This window comes from Phyllopteryx taeniolatus, chromosome 13, assembly GCF_024500385.1.
Source record: "Phyllopteryx taeniolatus isolate TA_2022b chromosome 13, UOR_Ptae_1.2, whole genome shotgun sequence".
NCBI lineage: Eukaryota > Metazoa > Chordata > Actinopteri > Syngnathiformes > Syngnathidae > Phyllopteryx > Phyllopteryx taeniolatus.
The window spans coordinates 16,810,926-16,828,688 of record NC_084514.1 but is presented as its reverse complement, the minus strand read 5'-3'; the positions used below and the strand labels follow the sequence as shown (position 1 = coordinate 16,828,688).

The 17,763-nt window shown below is 41.2% G+C and overlaps 1 protein-coding gene across 2 annotated transcripts in view; it reads right to left on the bottom strand.

Annotated features, from left to right (window-relative positions):
- Positions 1 to 7: 7 nt before the first annotated feature.
- Positions 8 to 17,763, bottom strand: part of tdrd9 (tudor domain containing 9) — a 25,775-nt gene continuing 8,019 nt past the window's right edge. Inside the window, exons 6-35 of one of the 2 annotated variants that reach the window (XM_061794890.1) lie at positions 17,675 to 17,755; positions 17,442 to 17,606; positions 17,257 to 17,360; positions 17,053 to 17,172; positions 16,805 to 16,889; positions 16,602 to 16,659; positions 16,400 to 16,504; positions 16,230 to 16,327; positions 15,448 to 15,579; positions 14,429 to 14,591; positions 14,257 to 14,320; positions 13,812 to 13,875; positions 13,676 to 13,720; positions 13,399 to 13,452; positions 12,866 to 12,982; positions 12,691 to 12,798; positions 11,599 to 11,699; positions 11,335 to 11,505; positions 11,051 to 11,162; positions 10,752 to 10,967; positions 9,732 to 9,821; positions 8,365 to 8,463; positions 6,788 to 6,955; positions 5,643 to 5,713; positions 5,457 to 5,566; positions 4,034 to 4,130; positions 3,815 to 3,953; positions 606 to 724; positions 452 to 524; positions 8 to 351 (exon numbers count right to left, since the gene is read on the bottom strand). In XM_061794890.1, the coding sequence (XP_061650874.1) occupies positions 253 to 351; positions 452 to 524; positions 606 to 724; positions 3,815 to 3,953; positions 4,034 to 4,130; positions 5,457 to 5,566; positions 5,643 to 5,713; positions 6,788 to 6,955; positions 8,365 to 8,463; positions 9,732 to 9,821; positions 10,752 to 10,967; positions 11,051 to 11,162; positions 11,335 to 11,505; positions 11,599 to 11,699; positions 12,691 to 12,798; positions 12,866 to 12,982; positions 13,399 to 13,452; positions 13,676 to 13,720; positions 13,812 to 13,875; positions 14,257 to 14,320; positions 14,429 to 14,591; positions 15,448 to 15,579; positions 16,230 to 16,327; positions 16,400 to 16,504; positions 16,602 to 16,659; positions 16,805 to 16,889; positions 17,053 to 17,172; positions 17,257 to 17,360; positions 17,442 to 17,606; positions 17,675 to 17,755 (3,228 nt within the window). In that variant the 3' untranslated portion in view covers positions 8 to 252. Of the gene's footprint in view, positions 352 to 451; positions 525 to 605; positions 725 to 3,814; positions 3,954 to 4,033; positions 4,131 to 5,456; positions 5,567 to 5,642; positions 5,714 to 6,787; positions 6,956 to 8,214; positions 8,464 to 9,731; positions 9,822 to 10,751; positions 10,968 to 11,050; positions 11,163 to 11,334; positions 11,506 to 11,598; positions 11,700 to 12,690; positions 12,799 to 12,865; positions 12,983 to 13,398; positions 13,453 to 13,675; positions 13,721 to 13,811; positions 13,876 to 14,256; positions 14,321 to 14,428; positions 14,592 to 15,447; positions 15,580 to 16,229; positions 16,328 to 16,399; positions 16,505 to 16,601; positions 16,660 to 16,804; positions 16,890 to 17,052; positions 17,173 to 17,256; positions 17,361 to 17,441; positions 17,607 to 17,674; positions 17,756 to 17,763 lie in introns of both variants that reach the window. The other variant, XM_061794889.1, reaches the window with a different exon arrangement.

Genomic DNA, 17,763 nt, shown 5'->3' with positions numbered 1-17,763 from the left:
TGCCATCTGTTGGAACAAACTATTTTTATTGCCACTGCCGAGGAACTGTTTGAACAAGAAAAAAAATACAAATAAATAAACCAAAACAGAGATAAAACCAAACACTTCGACATGACAATATCTACAACAAACATGGACAAAGAAACTGCCTTTGAAAGCTACAGTCCCACTGGAAGTTAAAATAAATCGTAAACTCCTGAAGTAAATTAAAATATAAAGAGAGGAAATAGTGCAAATGCAGTACATAGCTTATCAGTTGTTGAGGAGAATGAGGGGATGTAGCTCAAAGAGAACTCCTCTTGATTTGCCAGTTCCAACCTCAGTGCTGTCCATCTTGAGTGAAGGCTCAACCTGTAGAAGCAGCACACAGAAGAATGCAACATATCAACAAGCCCAATAATCCGTTTCATAAGTTAACACATGAATAAAAGACCACGAATGAGCACCATACCTGGTTCCACCTCCCTGCGTTTTCGTAGTGCACTGGAGTGACAGATTCCCTCGGAGGTGACTTGGTGAACAATCTATATGAAACTGGTAATGAATCGCTGTTTTCATTACACGAAACCTCTGACAACAGAAGTGTGCAGGAGTGTGGGTGGGACCTGATGAGACGTTCACGACAGTCCTCCTGAAATTGGCCTATCCTGTCGGGTCCCAAGTGGATGGTGCCACTCGGCCCTTCACACACCAGGCGGTTGATAGCCACTCGCAAAGCATTTATCTGAGGGCAAAGTAATCAAAGAACTGCAAAAGTGAAAACACTGGAAAGTTTCTATAATTTACCAAATTTATCACACTGGCAGAGACGTCGCCGCAACTGCGCAAGCTGATCAGTCGCGGCGACTCCAGCGACCTGGGAAACCAATATTATTGTTTGTGCTCTCACTAGAATGAGGTCTTGGAGATGTCTCCAGACAAGATGACAACCAATTCTCCCGGAAATTGCTGATATAGGCCTATATAGTGTAGTTAGTGATAAAGCAAAATGAGAATCAGTGGCCGAAATGGAAACTGAAAATGGGAAACCAAGGCTGAAAACCCCCCCCCCCAAAAAAACACCAATAGAAATGATAGAAAAAAAGGAATTCCTCAGTTGGATCATTTTCTGCACTTTGCGAAATCTGTCTTAGTGCGAGCTCTCTGGTTCCTACCAAGCGATGTGCACACTTTCACGACCGCCGGAGAGGCAGCCCAAGGCAGCCAGGAAGCAATCTCACCCTGGGCCAATGGCTGGTTGCTGCGGCAGGGTAATGCTGCGCTCGCTGTCCACCTCGGCCATCCGAGGTGCACCCTGAGCGGCCACAGAGGCATGAGGCACCACTAACTCCAGCCAGTTCTTTTTTTCCCTCCCCTCTTTTTCTCCAAAGTCTAATCTTATCCCGAGCTCCATGCCAGTGCACCGCGACGTTCCAGTCCTCGTGACCAGCCAGCAAGTACTCTGGGTGGGCTAACCCGTACCGTTTCGTGGTCTCCTCTAGTGGCTGCCCCTCCGACCTCTTTTTCTTCAAAGTGTAATCCTACTCTGAGCTCCAAGGCAGTGCTCGGCCAGCCGCGACAGAGACGGGGGCTATGCACTGCATAGCCTGCCCAGAGCTTTAAACGTTTTTGCTTGCGTCATCACAACATCCCGTTTCGGTCATGTTTTTTCAATGACAGAAGTCTTTCATTTGAAAACCGAAGATGTACATATATTTATATTTAAAATATTTGGTGGTCAAACATTTTGCTGCATCCCTAGTACAGTTTTGTTAAGTATTGGCCCCCCCTTCTCAAACAAATTTTTTGCATAGTTTTCCCATGTCAACACTGAAACTCATTAAAACAAATGTAAATATCAGACAAAGCTAACCCAAGTAAAATGCTCTTCTTAAATGGTGTTTTTATTTAAGGGGCACGGTGGACAATTGGTTAGCACATCTCACAGTTCGGAGGACAAATCCGGCCTTGCCTGTGTAGTGTTTGCATGTTCTCCCAGTGCCTGCTTGGGTTTTTTTCCCCAGGTACTCCGGTTTCCTCCCACATCCCAAAACATGCATGGTAGGTTAACTGAACTCTAAATTGGCCATAGGTGTGAATGTGAATGGTTGTTTGTTTATATGTGCCCTCCGATTGGCTGGCGCCCAGTTCAGGCTGTACCCCGCTTAATAAATGGAATCACCATTTTAAAAACAGCATTTTATGTTAACTTGGGTTATCTTTGATATATATATATATATATAGGTTTTTTTAAAATCTTAAACAGAGTAGGGAATGCAAAAATATCAGAATTTGAGAATGGGGCCAGTACTTTACTTGGTGTGTGTGTGTGTGTATATATATATATATATATATTCTTTAAATAAAGATATAACATAATGTGTGTTTGTTTTTTAAATAGGGCGATGGAAAGTGAAAATTGATTGATTGACTGATACCCCAACGAGAGCAAGACATCGGTTTCCACCTGTAATCTGTATTTTAATTTAAAATTATACAAAAAGGAATACACTTTTTCGTCAGTACACCGCTCCTTCTCTAGAATTGACTGCTTTATTACAAATAACTCAAATGCTCAAAACATTACTTCTAAAATACATCCAATAATAAATCAGTGATCATGCGCCAATTTCTCTCTGCCTCCAACTTGAATCAAACATGATACCATCTCCAACCTGGCACTTTAATACTTCTCTACTGAAAGATCCAGATTTTTTTTTTCTAGATATGAATGATTCCATAACTATTCCCCTTATCCACTCTGTCCGTCTCCGAAAACCCTTTTCTGTCCGGCTGCATTTTCTATAAACATCAGAATAATTTAAAAATAAGCAGAGTATTTCAAACTCCTCTGTTGCACAGTGAAACTGTTCTATCACAAAATGCATACAGAGCCACCATTCTGCAAGGCCATGCAGCTGAACAGGACAGGACAAAAAAAAAAATGCAGACACACAGGCTTAATAACAGCTTGCAATTCAGACGAAACCGTTTACACTTACATAAATAAATTAAACACGGGCTGAGCAATTCAAATTTTAATTGTGATTTAAATTTTAGCTTATCACTAGACTATACAACGATCTGATTGGCCTGATCGGTATCGGCATTTTATGCTGATTGGCTTTAATGTCATAATTCGCCGATCCGATCAGCTCCGCAAAAGACATTTACTCCGCGTCGCCATCGTGTACAGTATATTTGAATCCAAAAGCTATTTTATTTTTAGCCTTGTCGCATGTCTTTTGACGTAGTACTGTAAATATCTGACCACCAATAAAGTTATTTAAAAAACATGTCAGCGGTGTGGGACAGAGAACACGTAACGCCTGGATCAGACTACAAGACAAATTTGGTCTTTCACAATTGCACTATGTCAGACAACTGCAATAAAATCTTGTATTCCTAGACTTTTACGATCATTGGGGTTCATCTTGTCAACTCAAATGCGACTGAATACACTCGTTACCATTGCAACGACAACAATAATGGATTACGCCATATGTTTATAAGAACAAAATGGGGAAAAACGTGTGTTGATGGTCACCGGTGCTCGGGAGAGGACCGGGAGACCAACTAGTCTCAAGCCCAGTGAGATAGGTCCTTAAGGTCTATTGCTAATGGAATCAGATCACTGTATTTTTTAATCCTTTCATCTAATCAGAGCTGCACAATTGAAATTGTACTATAATGACTTCACAACAGGAGCAAAACCTGTTCCGTGTGTGCCAAAAACTGTGAAAACTGATCATTATTACCTTTGCAAAGGCAGACTTTTGGATGCAGCTCTTGTATTGGATCTCATTACATTTACCCAATAAAGCTTTGCCATTACCTCAGTGATGTCTTCAACATCAAACTTAACGTCAAAGGCCATTTCCATGTCATGTTCAGGCAGGATGCCTTCTTGTGTTTCATTGTTCCACCCCAAACCACAGAGTACTCCGGTGAAGTGAGTCTTCTCTTCATCAGTGCTAAAAAAGGAAATGGACATGAACCTGACGTGAGTCAGAAGTCTGTGTCAGCGCACTGGTTATGTCCATGTAAAACTAACCGCAACTCCATGATGGGGGTGAAGAGCATGGAAACAATGGCAGGTAGTCCAGGGATGTCTGGCATGATGGAGGTGTCTCTTGGAACAATGTTGTTACCTGCAACAAAACACTGTAATAAGTTTCTTTAACACTAGGGGGTGCACAGGGCATGTTAAAGCCTATAACATACACAGGTGGCATGAGTTACTCGTGGAACGACTCCGTTTTAATGAGTTGATTCGTTTCATAATTGCTGATTCGATTCAAGAACGATATTGGTTCATCTATAACGATATGATTTGAAATGATTCAGTGGCAAAAATTCCACTAGTGGGACTGTGAAATAAATACCTGGATACTGCACAGTTCAGGTGAAATTTCCTAAATTCCTTTTGTTTCTTGTAAACGTATCAAAATTAACTTTGGATATAAAACAAACAACCCTTAAGGGCAAATACATTCATTTGAATTAAGTGCAACTACCATCTCTTCAGGTCGGATTAATAATAAATTTACCTGCTACTTCTCTTTTTCAACACAGAAATAATACAAATGTTAAGAATAAACACACTTACTGTAGTTGAACAAAATTTGTACTGCTCAAATGTTCTCATCATATTTATTACTACCCAGTAGTGGTTACATAGCTCTGAGTTGCTTGTGATGGACAACTATCTTGTTGTGTTTAGTGTTTCACTGAAGTACGCCCGTAATGGAATTTTGTACCTTGGCTCAAGTATGTTCATCAACATTTTAGCTCTCGTGCTGTCATGAGGAAAACCTCATAGAAATGTCTCACAAATTGATATTTGGCCTTTCTTGCTTCTTGGAATTTTAGTAGCTTCTCATATTACACATATCCTAAGACTTGTAGATGACTGCGGTCAGCAGTTTTTTTGCATCCGTCAGTCATGTTTTCATGATCGTTTTTGATTACTGCAAAACCAAAATGCGTCCATACTTTTGATTTAAGCTTCGCAGGACGTACCACTAGTTTAATTTTAGTGTTCTGCTTAATGCTTCATGATATTTCCTGCATTGCGCGTCTTCCATGATTCCCTGTGTACTTTGCAGGGTATCATGGGAGAAGTGGTTTGCTTCTCAGACCTGCCCGCTCAATAGCACCAGAAATGATTACAATTATCAAACTAGTTGTCGATTAATGTAATAATTAATTAGTTGTTGATTACTCTTAATTGTGACACCTCTAAGTATTGTAGTTGTTATTTATAACTAATTAAGCCACCAATATGCTGATCCTCCCCACTTGAGATCAAATTGGGGTTAATGTGGCCTGCGAAGTAAAATTAGTTTGAATTAAGTGAAATTGGATAATTTCCCGCATGACACCTGATAATCTCATGGTACACAAATGTGCCACGGCAGACTGGTTGGGAATCACTGATCACTATGGTTTGAGGTATGTGTTAAGTTCCCTGGCACCTGATGATCTGATGAACACACTCCCAGCCACCAGCATTCTCTGGTGCTTGTAGTGAGGGTTTTCGTTCAGAGCCATGCTGTTGATGCTGTATCGCTCTATGGACACAGTCCTGGGAGAAGGACACAGCTCATTAATAAGCAGAGGCACAAACCTCTTGACTTGAACTGTGGCTTTGAAAGACTTACTTGCTGTACGTGTTGTTGTACAAGCAGTGGAATTGGATTTTGTGAGGACTGCTTGGTCCATACAGACGAACCTGTGGTGTGAACAATAAATTAGAACAGTTATTCTCAACTAGTGAGTCGGGAGCCGCAAACCCATTTTGGGTGGGTCATGGACAGCTAGCAAAAAAATCAAATGTATTCTTAATTCTTCTTTCCAGTACAGTACAATGGCGTACCATGTTCCCACATGGAACAGTCTTAAAGTGACAAGAAATGTTGCTTGCGCTGTAGCCACAACTTTGCCACAATGTGGGCTCAGGAACATTTAAAATATCCACTGTCGCTTAACATAGTTTGCCGCTACATCTACAAATACAAATTAACACTCTAACATGCAAAGCAAAACCCATACTGTATATCAACAACAACCAGAAACTGCGCCGGCTTCTCTGGGCCCAAGCTCATCTGAGATGGTCTGACGCAAAGTGGATAATTGAGCTGTGGTCTGACGAGTCCACATTTCAAATAGTTTTTGAAAATTTTGGACGTTGTGTCTTTCAGGGCAAAGAGGAAAAGGACCGTCCCGATTGTTGTATTACTATTGTTGATAGTACTGACCTATTGGGAGCGGCACACACCTCTCTCAATTGTGATTGCAAAAACAAGTTGCCAAGTGGCTGTAGATGAGTCCAATCGTAATGAGCTGGTAAGTCTAATCAGGGGAATTTTGCTTATCTGGAGGGTAAGCTGAGGAGAAAAAAACGTGACGTGCTAGAAAAAAAGCATACAAATCTAACTCAACAGAATTTTTTTTTCAAATTGTTCCCTTGTGTAATTAGTATCTTCGGTTCCCAAATGCTTATAGTGTTGTTAAAAGGAAAGGTCATGTAACACAGTGGTAAACATGCCCTTGGAATGTGTTGCAGTCAAAATTAGTGAATATTTCACACACAAAAAAAAACTATCTGCTTCGGCTTATGTAAATTGAAATAGCAACATTTCCTGGTTAAATAGGGTCACAGTCAGAGCAAAGGTTCTGCATATGCACCTCCTGAATGTACTACATTTTCCTGGTAAGTATTAGTTTATTTTATTCTTTCTTAATTCAGCAATAATTTCAAGACATGGGATGCAAAAACATTTTAAAGCCTTTAATCTTATCTTGCCTTTGTCCTGGAATAAGGGTTGCTGCGCTTGGAAAAGTAGGAGAGGAGGCAGTCAATGAGCTCCTTCTCCTCTTTCTTGCGATCCTTCCAGGAGCTGCTGGCAGCATTGGGGACGTACATGCCTGTTTCGATGTCTTTGTACAGAGAAATCAGCACCTCGTGGTTTTGCTGCAAGAAAAAGATTCGTCATTAAGAATGAAAATCGCACACAGCATCTGGAAACCTCTTTTGGAACATTCAAACTCCACACAGGCGGGGCCCAGAACTGTAAGGCAGATGTGCTAACCAGTCGCCCACCGTGCCGGCACATTGAAACCACAGTGAAGAAATATGGACTGGTTAATACAAATCCTGTCTCAACTAACTCCTGTTCATGCCACTGTCAAATTGGGGAAAAGTGATGGTGTCAGTAAGCCAGTGCATCAACAAACCGTCAACAGTCAATGGTAGGAAGTCTGCTGTATGCTTCAATGGCCACACGACCAGACTGAAGCTCAAGCAGTGAGTAGTGTGTCTAAGTTCAACGCAAATCCAGCTGCTGCAGGATATTACGACAGCAAACCTTGCTCTCAAGAAGGTATCTGGCTGAGATGATTACTGAGTGATCTTGGAATGAAAGCTATGCCCACAATGATCCTGGAGAAAAAAGAAGGAGCCATCACAATTGCGAAGAATCCCATGGACCACAGCAGAACTAAATACATAGACATTCGCTACCATTACATCCGTGAATGTGTGCAGAATGGGCAAATACAACTGTGCACCATTTGCGCAATCGCACTGTACCAGATCATTGCAATTTTAGTCACTTTAAATTGCTTGAGGACTGCATCATTTGCAAAATACCATTATCTCAGCATCACCACACTAGTGGTCCACTTTCATTGCTAAATGACACTCCATACTTGTGTCTTTTATGTCCTAAATGTATTTGTTGTTATACTATAGTGGCTCCAACTACCGGAGACAAATTCCTTGTGTGTCTTGCAACATACTGGGTCGATAAAGCTCAATCTGATTCTGTGTCAGAAAGCTGGTCTCAGTGGCAGGTCATGGGTCTTCCAACACGATAATGACCAAACATATACAGCTAAAAAACACCCAAGAATGGATAACAGCACCGTGTAGACACCTTTCAAACCTGAGACAACTGGAGCAGTTTGCGAACAAAGACTGCGCCACAATACCTGTTGACAGGTGCAGAAGTCTCAGTGCAAGTTGCAGAAATCGTTTCTTTGCAGTGATTGCCTCAAAAGGTTGTGCAACAAAAATATTACGTTAAGGGCGCCATCATTTATCTAGACAAAAGGAATGTCTGATTTTAAATTGGTTGACTTTTGTTTTGCACCACATTATTAATCATGCTGTTACTGAATGAATGGAAAGCAATGTGTTTTTTAGTAGTTGACTCCTAAATGCCAAGTTACCTTGGAGTCAAAGCTCTCTTCAACGTGGACAGCGTGACCCTCTTCCACAAAGATGTCGACTATGCTTTTATCACTACTCATGAGCAGCTGCACACGCATCACTTCGTGGAGAATAGAGTACAGTGAAACAATGACAGAGCGGCCTTTCACCAGTGCCATGAATTGATGACGGGCACGGCTGCTCCACTGGTTGCCACAGATGATGGACTCAGCTGATGGACGCATTTCAATAACTTGGAACTCCTGAGCCTGAGAGCAAGAGAAGGACAGTGAAAGAGCTGTCAACCTGTAGAAAAGCACTTCTAGAGCAATTTGTCCAACTTTGTCTGAATTTCCATATTTTTTTTATTTTGTCAAGAACATTACCACAAGACAGTTATTACAGTATATTATGTAATAGGATACAAAGAATTCTGCATACCGTTCAATTGCACAACATAATCATTACTCTATAACTGTAATCATTAATTGATTATGGCTTCAGTGTACTTGTTGCACAAATGTATTATTTTGCATGCTCTTTTTGTATTTCCACTATTGCTGCTGAAAGGATGCAAAATTCCCCATTGTGGGACTAATAAAGGTTATCTATCCATTTTCTACACCACTTATCCTCACAAGGGTCACGGGTATGCTGGAGCCTATCCCAGCTGACTTCGGGTGAGAGGCAGGGTATCAGCCAATTGCAGGGCACACATAGACAAACAACCACTCGCACTCACATTCAAACCCACAGACAATTTAGAGTCTTCAATTAACCTACTATGCATATTTTTGGAATGTAGGAGGAAACCGGAGTAAACAGAGAAAACCCACGCAGGCACAGGGAGAACATGCAAAGTCCACACAGAAAGGCCTGCCTCCATAGCTCTGTTGTCTTGTCTCGATATAAAATAATGAACCGTTGTGCTTAAAATTTTGTTTTGGGACGGCTAAACGAAACCACGCCGCTTAGCCAGCCTGCTAGTGTTCTTCAATTCCTCATTTGAGTGTAAATGCACCCAATTGGATGCGTAACCCATGTGACCATGTGTGTAAATCACAAGAAATACACTGATTGGCCCGTGTGACCGAAACACTTGCGTTGGAAGGGACGCAGAAGCATTGCCACTTGCTACGGCGTGCTACGGCGTACTACGCATGCCAGAGCGTCGTTTCATAATTGATTCAGCAAGAGGCTCCTTGTTGTTCGCGCCAGCCTGTGTCCCAGCAAACACAGACCCACGGGCCGGGATCAGTTGCTAGTGGACCTAATCTAATTTGTATTAGCATCTCCATCTTAAGTGTCTTGGTGGCCTGACACAGCACTGCAATGGCCATTAATGTTGAACGCTGTTTTGTTTTTGTTTTTAATATCCGGAACAATATGTGTTACAGGCAGAATGAGTCAACGTTCAGTGATTTCCATAACAAAATACGGACGATCCATAACATTTGACAGCTCTCCATTTGTCGTTCTGTTCATCAACATGGTGGAAAGTGAGAAGGAGTTCAGTGATAAATCACACTGTTGCTACCTGGAAGGGGTGAGACTGGAGGTCAGATGGGAGCTCCCTCAGGCTGTTGCATTGGACAGACACTGTGTTCCCAAAGTCCAAGAAGAACACCTGCACAACAAAAACATGCTTTGCTAGGGTATACTTTCATGTGAAGCATGGAGAAGAATGAGTTGAACACATAATGGATGTGCATGATTGACTGTATATTACATAAAATGTATGTACTGTATATTACATAAACACAATCTACAAGAAGGTAAATTGTCATGACTACAAAAGTGTGATATGCTGATGATTGATGAGGAGATACATCGATCAATTTTCTGTACCACTTATCCTCGTTAAGGTCACGGGTGAGTATCCCAGCTGACTTTGCTCTCTTGCAAAGTGGACCCTGGACTGGTCACCAGCCAATAATAGGGCACATACAGACCCTTTCCAAAAAAATGTAATATGGAAAAGTTTATTTATTTCCATAATTCCATTCATAAAGTTAAACTTTCATAGATTATAGACTCAGGGCCCACAATTTAAACAATTTCAAGTATTGAAGATTAACATATCGTTTTGAAAGTACCATATTTTGATTGATTTAAGGTGACCCTAATTTCTTTTTTTTTTCTACAAAAACTGACAAGTAAATGGTGATTTCTTCTCAATGTTCTTTTTTTTTTTAAATTCCTGATTTTGTGGGTTTTATGAGCTGAAAGCCCAAATTATGTCAAAATAAACAAATAAATACTTGAAATTGTTTAAATTGCGGGCCCGGAATCTATTATCTATGAAAGTTTAAAGTTTTGAATTGAATTATAGAAATAAACTTATCCATGTTATTAATTTTTTTTCAGAAAGGGTCTGTATAGACAGACAAGTGTGCACAACCCCATTCACACCAATTTAAAGTCGTCAATTAACTGAACATGCATGTGTTTGAAATGTGAGAGGCGAGAGGAGGCCCACGCAAGCTCGGCAGTTGAGCTACCACTCGGCCACCGCCTGATGAGGAGATCATTAGCAGAAAATGTCACACACACCTACCTCCACTGTGTTTCCACGTATGTGCTGGATCTGGGCCCGGTAGTAGAGGCTCTGCTCGTTTTCCTCAGAGTAAGGCGCCAGGCATAGAAGGTTGGGATAGAGCGACACAGTCACAGGTTGCAGGGTGCGCATATTGATCTCTCCTGTCAGTTGGCGCTGCTTCTGCAAACTGGCTTCATCTGCCTGGAATCCCCAGAAATGACCCACGTCCACCACCTGCAGGAAACACAGACATATTGAGACAGCCTATATGTGGTATTTAGAGTTGTTGAAATATCAAGATGAGGTAGGATGCAGACCGTTGTGACGTTCACCGCAAAAATGAGGTTTGGAGGCAGTTTGTCTGGGTCAAGGGTGCTACTAACCACTCCCACTGGATAGACTGATTGACTTTGTAAGTCTACATTCACCCTAAACAGCAGAATCACACAGGCAAGCTGTGCATCAGTGTTTTTGTGCTGTCATTTGCACATAAGGTCTGTTCTAAAACTGCGTAACATGTATTGCTTTTGTTGTGATCTCAGGGTTTTATCAATATCAGTTCAGAGAGGGTATTTCATGAAACATTATAACAGAGCTATACCGTGCAAATTTCATGTGAGTAATTTGTCTGTTCCTGGCATAGATTTCAATTTGTTCTGTGGGGTAGACTGAAAGCTCTAGGCCAGGTTTCTGCTGGGCCAGGAGGAGGGCGAGCGACACCTCAGGCAGGGTTGCGGAGTCATGTGATGTCCTGTAGAATTCCACATATGCTCTGTGCACACAAACAGACACAAAACAATTGTTGTGATGGATCTTCTAGATTAATAAAAACAAAACAAAACAAACTAATGTCATATTTCACTACCTGGAGCTCTCAAAAGAAATGGCTTTGACCTGTCCACATTGGCGAAACAGAGACTGCAGCTGCTTGTAGTAAAGAAAACTGTAGGGAGGGAGGTTCCTCACCTGCACACGACATGTCATGGTATTAACTTTATGCGACATACATTTAGCAGATTCGGACAACCTTGCAGTATCATCGAGACTGTAACTGATACAAAAGCCTAATGAAGCCAACTTCTTCCATGACTACACAAAAACTCAAGAGCAGCAAAGTTACACTAAACCCTTGTTTATCGTGGGGGTTATGTTAAAGAAACTCCCCGCAGTAAATGAAATCTGCAAAGTAGTGACCAATTATGTATTATATTACTGTATAAATATATGTTTCATATATGCATTTCAATGCCAATTTGTGAAACTGCACTTTGGAGAGAGGTGCTGGTATTTTATCTGTCTACTTGAGGTCACTATCCACACACAACACAAGCACAGGCCTACTGGGCATGCCCTGCTTAAATGACATGAACAACAGCCCATGCGGACATAGTGTGAACAGGCGATTTCCTGAGTTAACCATTTTCACCGTTCCTCACACTCACGGTCCTGGCAATGTATTCAGCAAAAAGTATTATGAATACTCATAAGTCATTGTTTTGAACTATTGTACTGTAGTTGTAGAAAATCAAGCTAAATATTGCTCTTTACTTGCATTTGTTTCAGTCGATATCGTTATGAGTCTGTACATTAGCTATTTGTATTTGTGAATTTATTTAATAAAACACTGACTGTGGCTTGTGTTTCCATCAGGTAAGGTACTCAAGTTAGGTTTATTACAAGAGCCCATTTGACCTTCTGTGAGTCATTGCGGCCACATTTAAATCAATTAGCCTACAAAGTTGACCGTATCAAGACCGTATGTACAGGTGAGTAATTGCACTACACTGACCTTTGGAAAAAAATCTGTAATGCACTCAATCTGCAAAAAATTAACTGTGATATAGTGAGGGATTACTGTACATTTAAAAGATATCTCGCTCCATTGGCCCAACAGCAAGCCAATAGTCTCAATGAAAGACCTGCTTAGGAAGTAAACAATATTTGATTACATACGTACCATCACAGTCGTTCTCGGGTTTAAGCCACTCAACTCTCTGGAAGCCAGATCCTCATCGATCTCCCCTTGTACAAAGTAGTTGGGGTAGTAGGCACCAGCAATGACCATCTATAAGAGGTCCACGCATAGTAAAAGCCTTCACATCAAACACTGAGTGAGCAAGTTCAGCACAAACCTGAAGAATTAACTTGTGTGTGTGCATGCTGGTGTAGTCTAAGGGCTGGCTGTTTTCCGTCACACAGATGTTGAACTGTTTCACACGTTTTTTCAGATCTTCATACAGCTCTGCAACCTGGATAGAGAGTTAATGGAAAGGATATTGTTGTGACTTTGGGCTTGTCCCATCAGGGGGTTGCACAGCGAGGCCCTCGCATGATTTGTGTGGCACAGTTTTTACACTGATGCCCTTCCCATTTTTTATGGAGGTTAAGGGCCGGCAGTGGTTGGGTATTGGGGCACTAAACTGGTGCCATCAGCATGAAAGGCAGCAGCATGTACTACTCTACCAGGGTTAGGGGAGTAGCTGCAGCAATGTAGTAATCGCTAATTGGTGGGATAACATTAGAAAAGTGTAGCAAAACCCATCAATAAAACCCTATATTAATAAAACATATATTGTCTACCAGCTAATAACACGCCAAATCTGTCCAGCACTCTGAAAAAAATTTCAAATATAGGACCATGAATTGAATGCTTTCAAAAAGGTACCTCTCGGATCCTCTTGATCTGAATGAAGTTCTCTTTTCCCCAGTCCAGTTCATCCTGATAGGACAGAGGAAAACCACACAGTTGTTTTAATGTTTTAAAGTCTGCATAGACAATGATATATAATCATCACAGTCTATAAACTAAGGACATATTCTGCCAACTGTTGAAGTTATACAGAGGAGAAAGCAGGTGACTTCACAGAGAGAGAAAAATAAATCAAATCAAAAAATCTACAGTACAAAATAGATGTCAGCTCATGCTCTTCTGTTTAGCGTACCTTCAAGTTTCTCAACTGTCCTTGCTTTTTGAAGGAGAGCCATGTCTAATTTTCGGGAAGGAATGAAAAAACATCAGCCTTGAGCAAAACTCTTAAAATACATAAATTGCTTTTTAGTTTGTCACCTTGGCATTACCTTAAAGGTGTTGACAAATGCGATGGAATCACTTTGACTGCCTTGGGCAAAGGCCAGCTTGCTCCTAGAATGCACATATTTATAACACAGAATATTCATTTGAGGTCAAATTCAGGCCCAATCTGTGTCATAAAGACTATCAGATTAAAACAAAGAAAATTAAGAGCGTGAAGTGACAGATGCAACAAGAAAATCTCCATCTGATTTACTATTATATGGTCATTTGCTTGGGGACATTTGGCTATCTGACATGTCAACCTTTTGGTAGAAGTAGAAACACGTGGTCTGACCATACAGTGTGTGTGTTACAAAATGGCTAGCCTACATGTATTAATAAGACAATTTGCACAAACCTTTTTTTTTGGGGGGGGGGGGGAATGGTTCATCATAAAGGTCAACGTAGGGGTACCAAACTCCACAAAGACAACTTTTGGATGGGACTCACCTGTGACCGGCAAGCTGCTGCATTGAAGGTATGGCAAAGAAGCTCTTCAGAGAGTTGCATGCAGCTGAAGATACAAGTGGCTGTTAGTGTAGTTTGTGGAAAAAAAGCATTCCCAAAACACACTTCCTTCTGACAATTGATCTCTGTAATACTGTAATGTGGACAGGCTGACCTATGATGAGACACTCATCTAGACAACCAAAGACGTGGCCTAGGACAATCATCTTGCCAAGGTAAAGGTCCACGGGTAAGTGGGCCAGCACTCGGCCCAGGAACGTCAGCTCACCATCTTCATTTTGACATTTACTATCCTGTTTAGCAGACAGGGCCCCCATCTACAGAGCGAAAGAAATAATATCCCAAGTGGTAATGACATACAGTACACTGTGTTCTAAATCATTCAGCATATAGTGTTTTTTGTTCATTTTCACCAAATATTAATTGTACTTTACAGTGACTAATTTTTCAACATCATATATTGGCTTCTGTATTAATTGGGATTTTAACTAACCAAACTACGATGACAACAAGAGCTTTTTTTCCCTTGCAAAACTGCAAAATGCAGTGTGCCAAATTATGGACACAAGTTTAAAACAAAAATAAATACGTTGTAAAGAACACTGGAAATTCTCTTATTCCTGCCATTACAGTAAGATCTCGTTTTTTCAAAATGACAATTCCTATTTTGACCCAAAAAAAGATCTTTACCAATAAAGTTATGATAACATCGGGACCCCTCTTCAATATCACCTTAACAACTCTATCATCTATTGAATTTGAAATTCCATATCTTAAACCTGTACCCATATCCTAACCCAAACCCATATCTTAAAATGTTTGTGAGACTTGTTCATTTATTGTATATACATGTGTACTGTATACTTGAGTACCTTCAAACGTATTCTCTAGCATTTTAGACAAAAGTTAAAACATCAATGACCTCTAGGGGGCATTCAAGGATTGGCCACTGACATAAATTTAGGTCAAATCAAGATTACATCAACATAACAGAAACAATGGGTGCTAACTTACTGTAATTAAATTACTTTAATAAATACTGTTAATGACATGCTTACTCTAACTTTCTCACTATCTCAGCTATATGGACGGGTGTTGTCCAGAGTTTGCATCCCCTGTGCTTTTTCTCACAGGATCACAGCGTACACAAAATATTTATTCACCTCTACCCACCTCCTTCAGTTGGAGCACGGTCTTCACAATCTGCTCGAGGTTTGGTGGTGAGGGAGCTGTCGAAAGGAGAGATAGAGGGTCTCCCATATCCAACAACTTCACCTTCAGCAATATGGTGGACAGGGGGGCAACCTGAGAGGACACAAAGGCCGCATTACATCAGTGATTCTTAACTGGTGGTTCAGGACCCAAAAGTGGGTCATGGTGCCATTTTGCTAGCAAGCTAAAGAGCGAAACAGCTCGGTCTGGCTTGCTCGATCATGGCGACATAGTTTAAAACAGAGGTCACGAACTGGTGGACCGTGTTCTGCGTCCGGACCCAGAAGCAGTTCTATACGGACCTACACCATCGCCAAAAGAGATTCAAGTCACGCGGGTTGCTTCTATTTTAAGCGGAGCAACATACAGGCTTTACGGTAGTGACGAATCGTACCGACCAATCAGATGCAAGTTCAGCCACCCCCTTCGTCCAATCAAATCTGCATCTCAGGCGGTAATCACCGACTGCGCGCAGCCCAAACAGAGACAAGGAGAAACGTAGCAGGGGAAAGAGAAAGAGTCAACAGTGTGGAAGTTGAGTTAAAGACGAAGAAAGGCACTCTCAACATGTAAAAGTGTACTTGTTTAAAAATGTTTTTAGAGCCTACTTCCGAACATTACATGTTCTTTATTATTCTCAACTGTAAAACTGGGTTGCGACTTGGTGACAGGAAAATGCGGCTCCCAGCGTCACAACAGTTGAGAACCACCATGAGGGTGCATGACTGATTCAAAGTACATACCAGCATGTCAGGGATCATGTAGTCTGGGATTTCATCCCTCCAGAAGGCTTTGCTGACAAGACGGTAACAGTAGCCTTTGGAAACTCTACCTGCCCTTCCTGCCAGAGAAGAAGATGAAGAAAGATGAATTAATCACATACTTTACGGTACTTTAAATGCTTGTGCTGTACCTCTACGTTGGTTGCAGTTGTTTTTTGATGCCCATGTGAGACGCAAAGACCGATAATTGGTTTCTTTGTCACAAACCAACTGACGGGCCATGCAGAAATCAATAACTGCAGAGCAAGTAACAAAGGTATTGAAACTGGTCTTATCCACGATAAAGCAATATTAGATTCAAATTTTGTGGGTAAGAGAGATAAGAGAACATACCATATTTGACATCGGGCACAGTCACGGAACTTTCTGCAATGTTGGTGGAAAGGATGACCTGCAAGGGTCAGAACAACATTAGAATAAGTTGAACAAGCAAGATATCTTATTTTCCTTTCGGCTTGTCTCGTGAGGGGTCACGGGGTGCATTATCCTTTTCCATCTTGAACTAACAAGAAATAAGAAGCATAAAACCATTTTACCTTCCTGTATCCAGGCACAGGAGACCGGAATACACCATATTGCTCATCCATAGTTAGAGTGGAGTGGAGGGCATAAACCTGCAACCTAAAAGGACAAGGGAAAAAAGTGTCTTAAATGGGGTTAAAGGGACAAAGATTTCTGAAAGACCATTAAACTTGGTGCATTTGATCATTTCAAAAGTGATTAACTTGTAGACCATCAAAGGAAATAAGAGCTAAATAATTCATTTCATAATGTAAAAAATTACCTCTTGTGGACCAGCTTGGCCAGGGCTTCCTGCATATATCTTATCTCGTGTATGCCCGGGAGGAAAACAAGGACACTGCCTCTCTCTAGGAAATTCATGTCGCCTTCTTTCTCTGCATCACTGTTAACGTACAGACTCCCTTACCTTCTCTGCATCCAAGGCTACCAAAATGCACTTTGCAATGTTGGGACAAGGAGTCTTCACCTGGTATTCTGGCCCTCCATCTTGTCAAAGCTCTCAATGAGGCAGATGGCAAAGTCGTACATCTCAACTGAGATATAGGGATCATCAAAATGTACTGAATCCAGCTGGTAAAGAGAAGCATGAAAACACACTAGGAGACATAATGGCCTAGGAAAGCATCAGCAAAAAATCATTATGTACTGTACATTAAAGGGACAGAAGTCCTGAAGGCCATCCAGGTAAAAGTCCTCAATGCTATAAGGTGCTCCCTCAACCTCAAACACATAGGCGGGATTCATCTTTCCACGAACAGGGGTGCTGAAGTACTCTGCAAATTGTCTGCAGTTGATGGTGGCTGACATGAGGATTATCTGGGACAACACAGCTAAAGTTAAGGACACCTCAGTAAACTTAATTGAATTCCTCAGATATTAGTTACCTTCACATAACGAGAGTTGGAGTTAAGAAGTTTCCTTACAACCAGCAAGAGAAAGTCCATTTCCTCAGTGCGCTCATGAACCTTGGGCA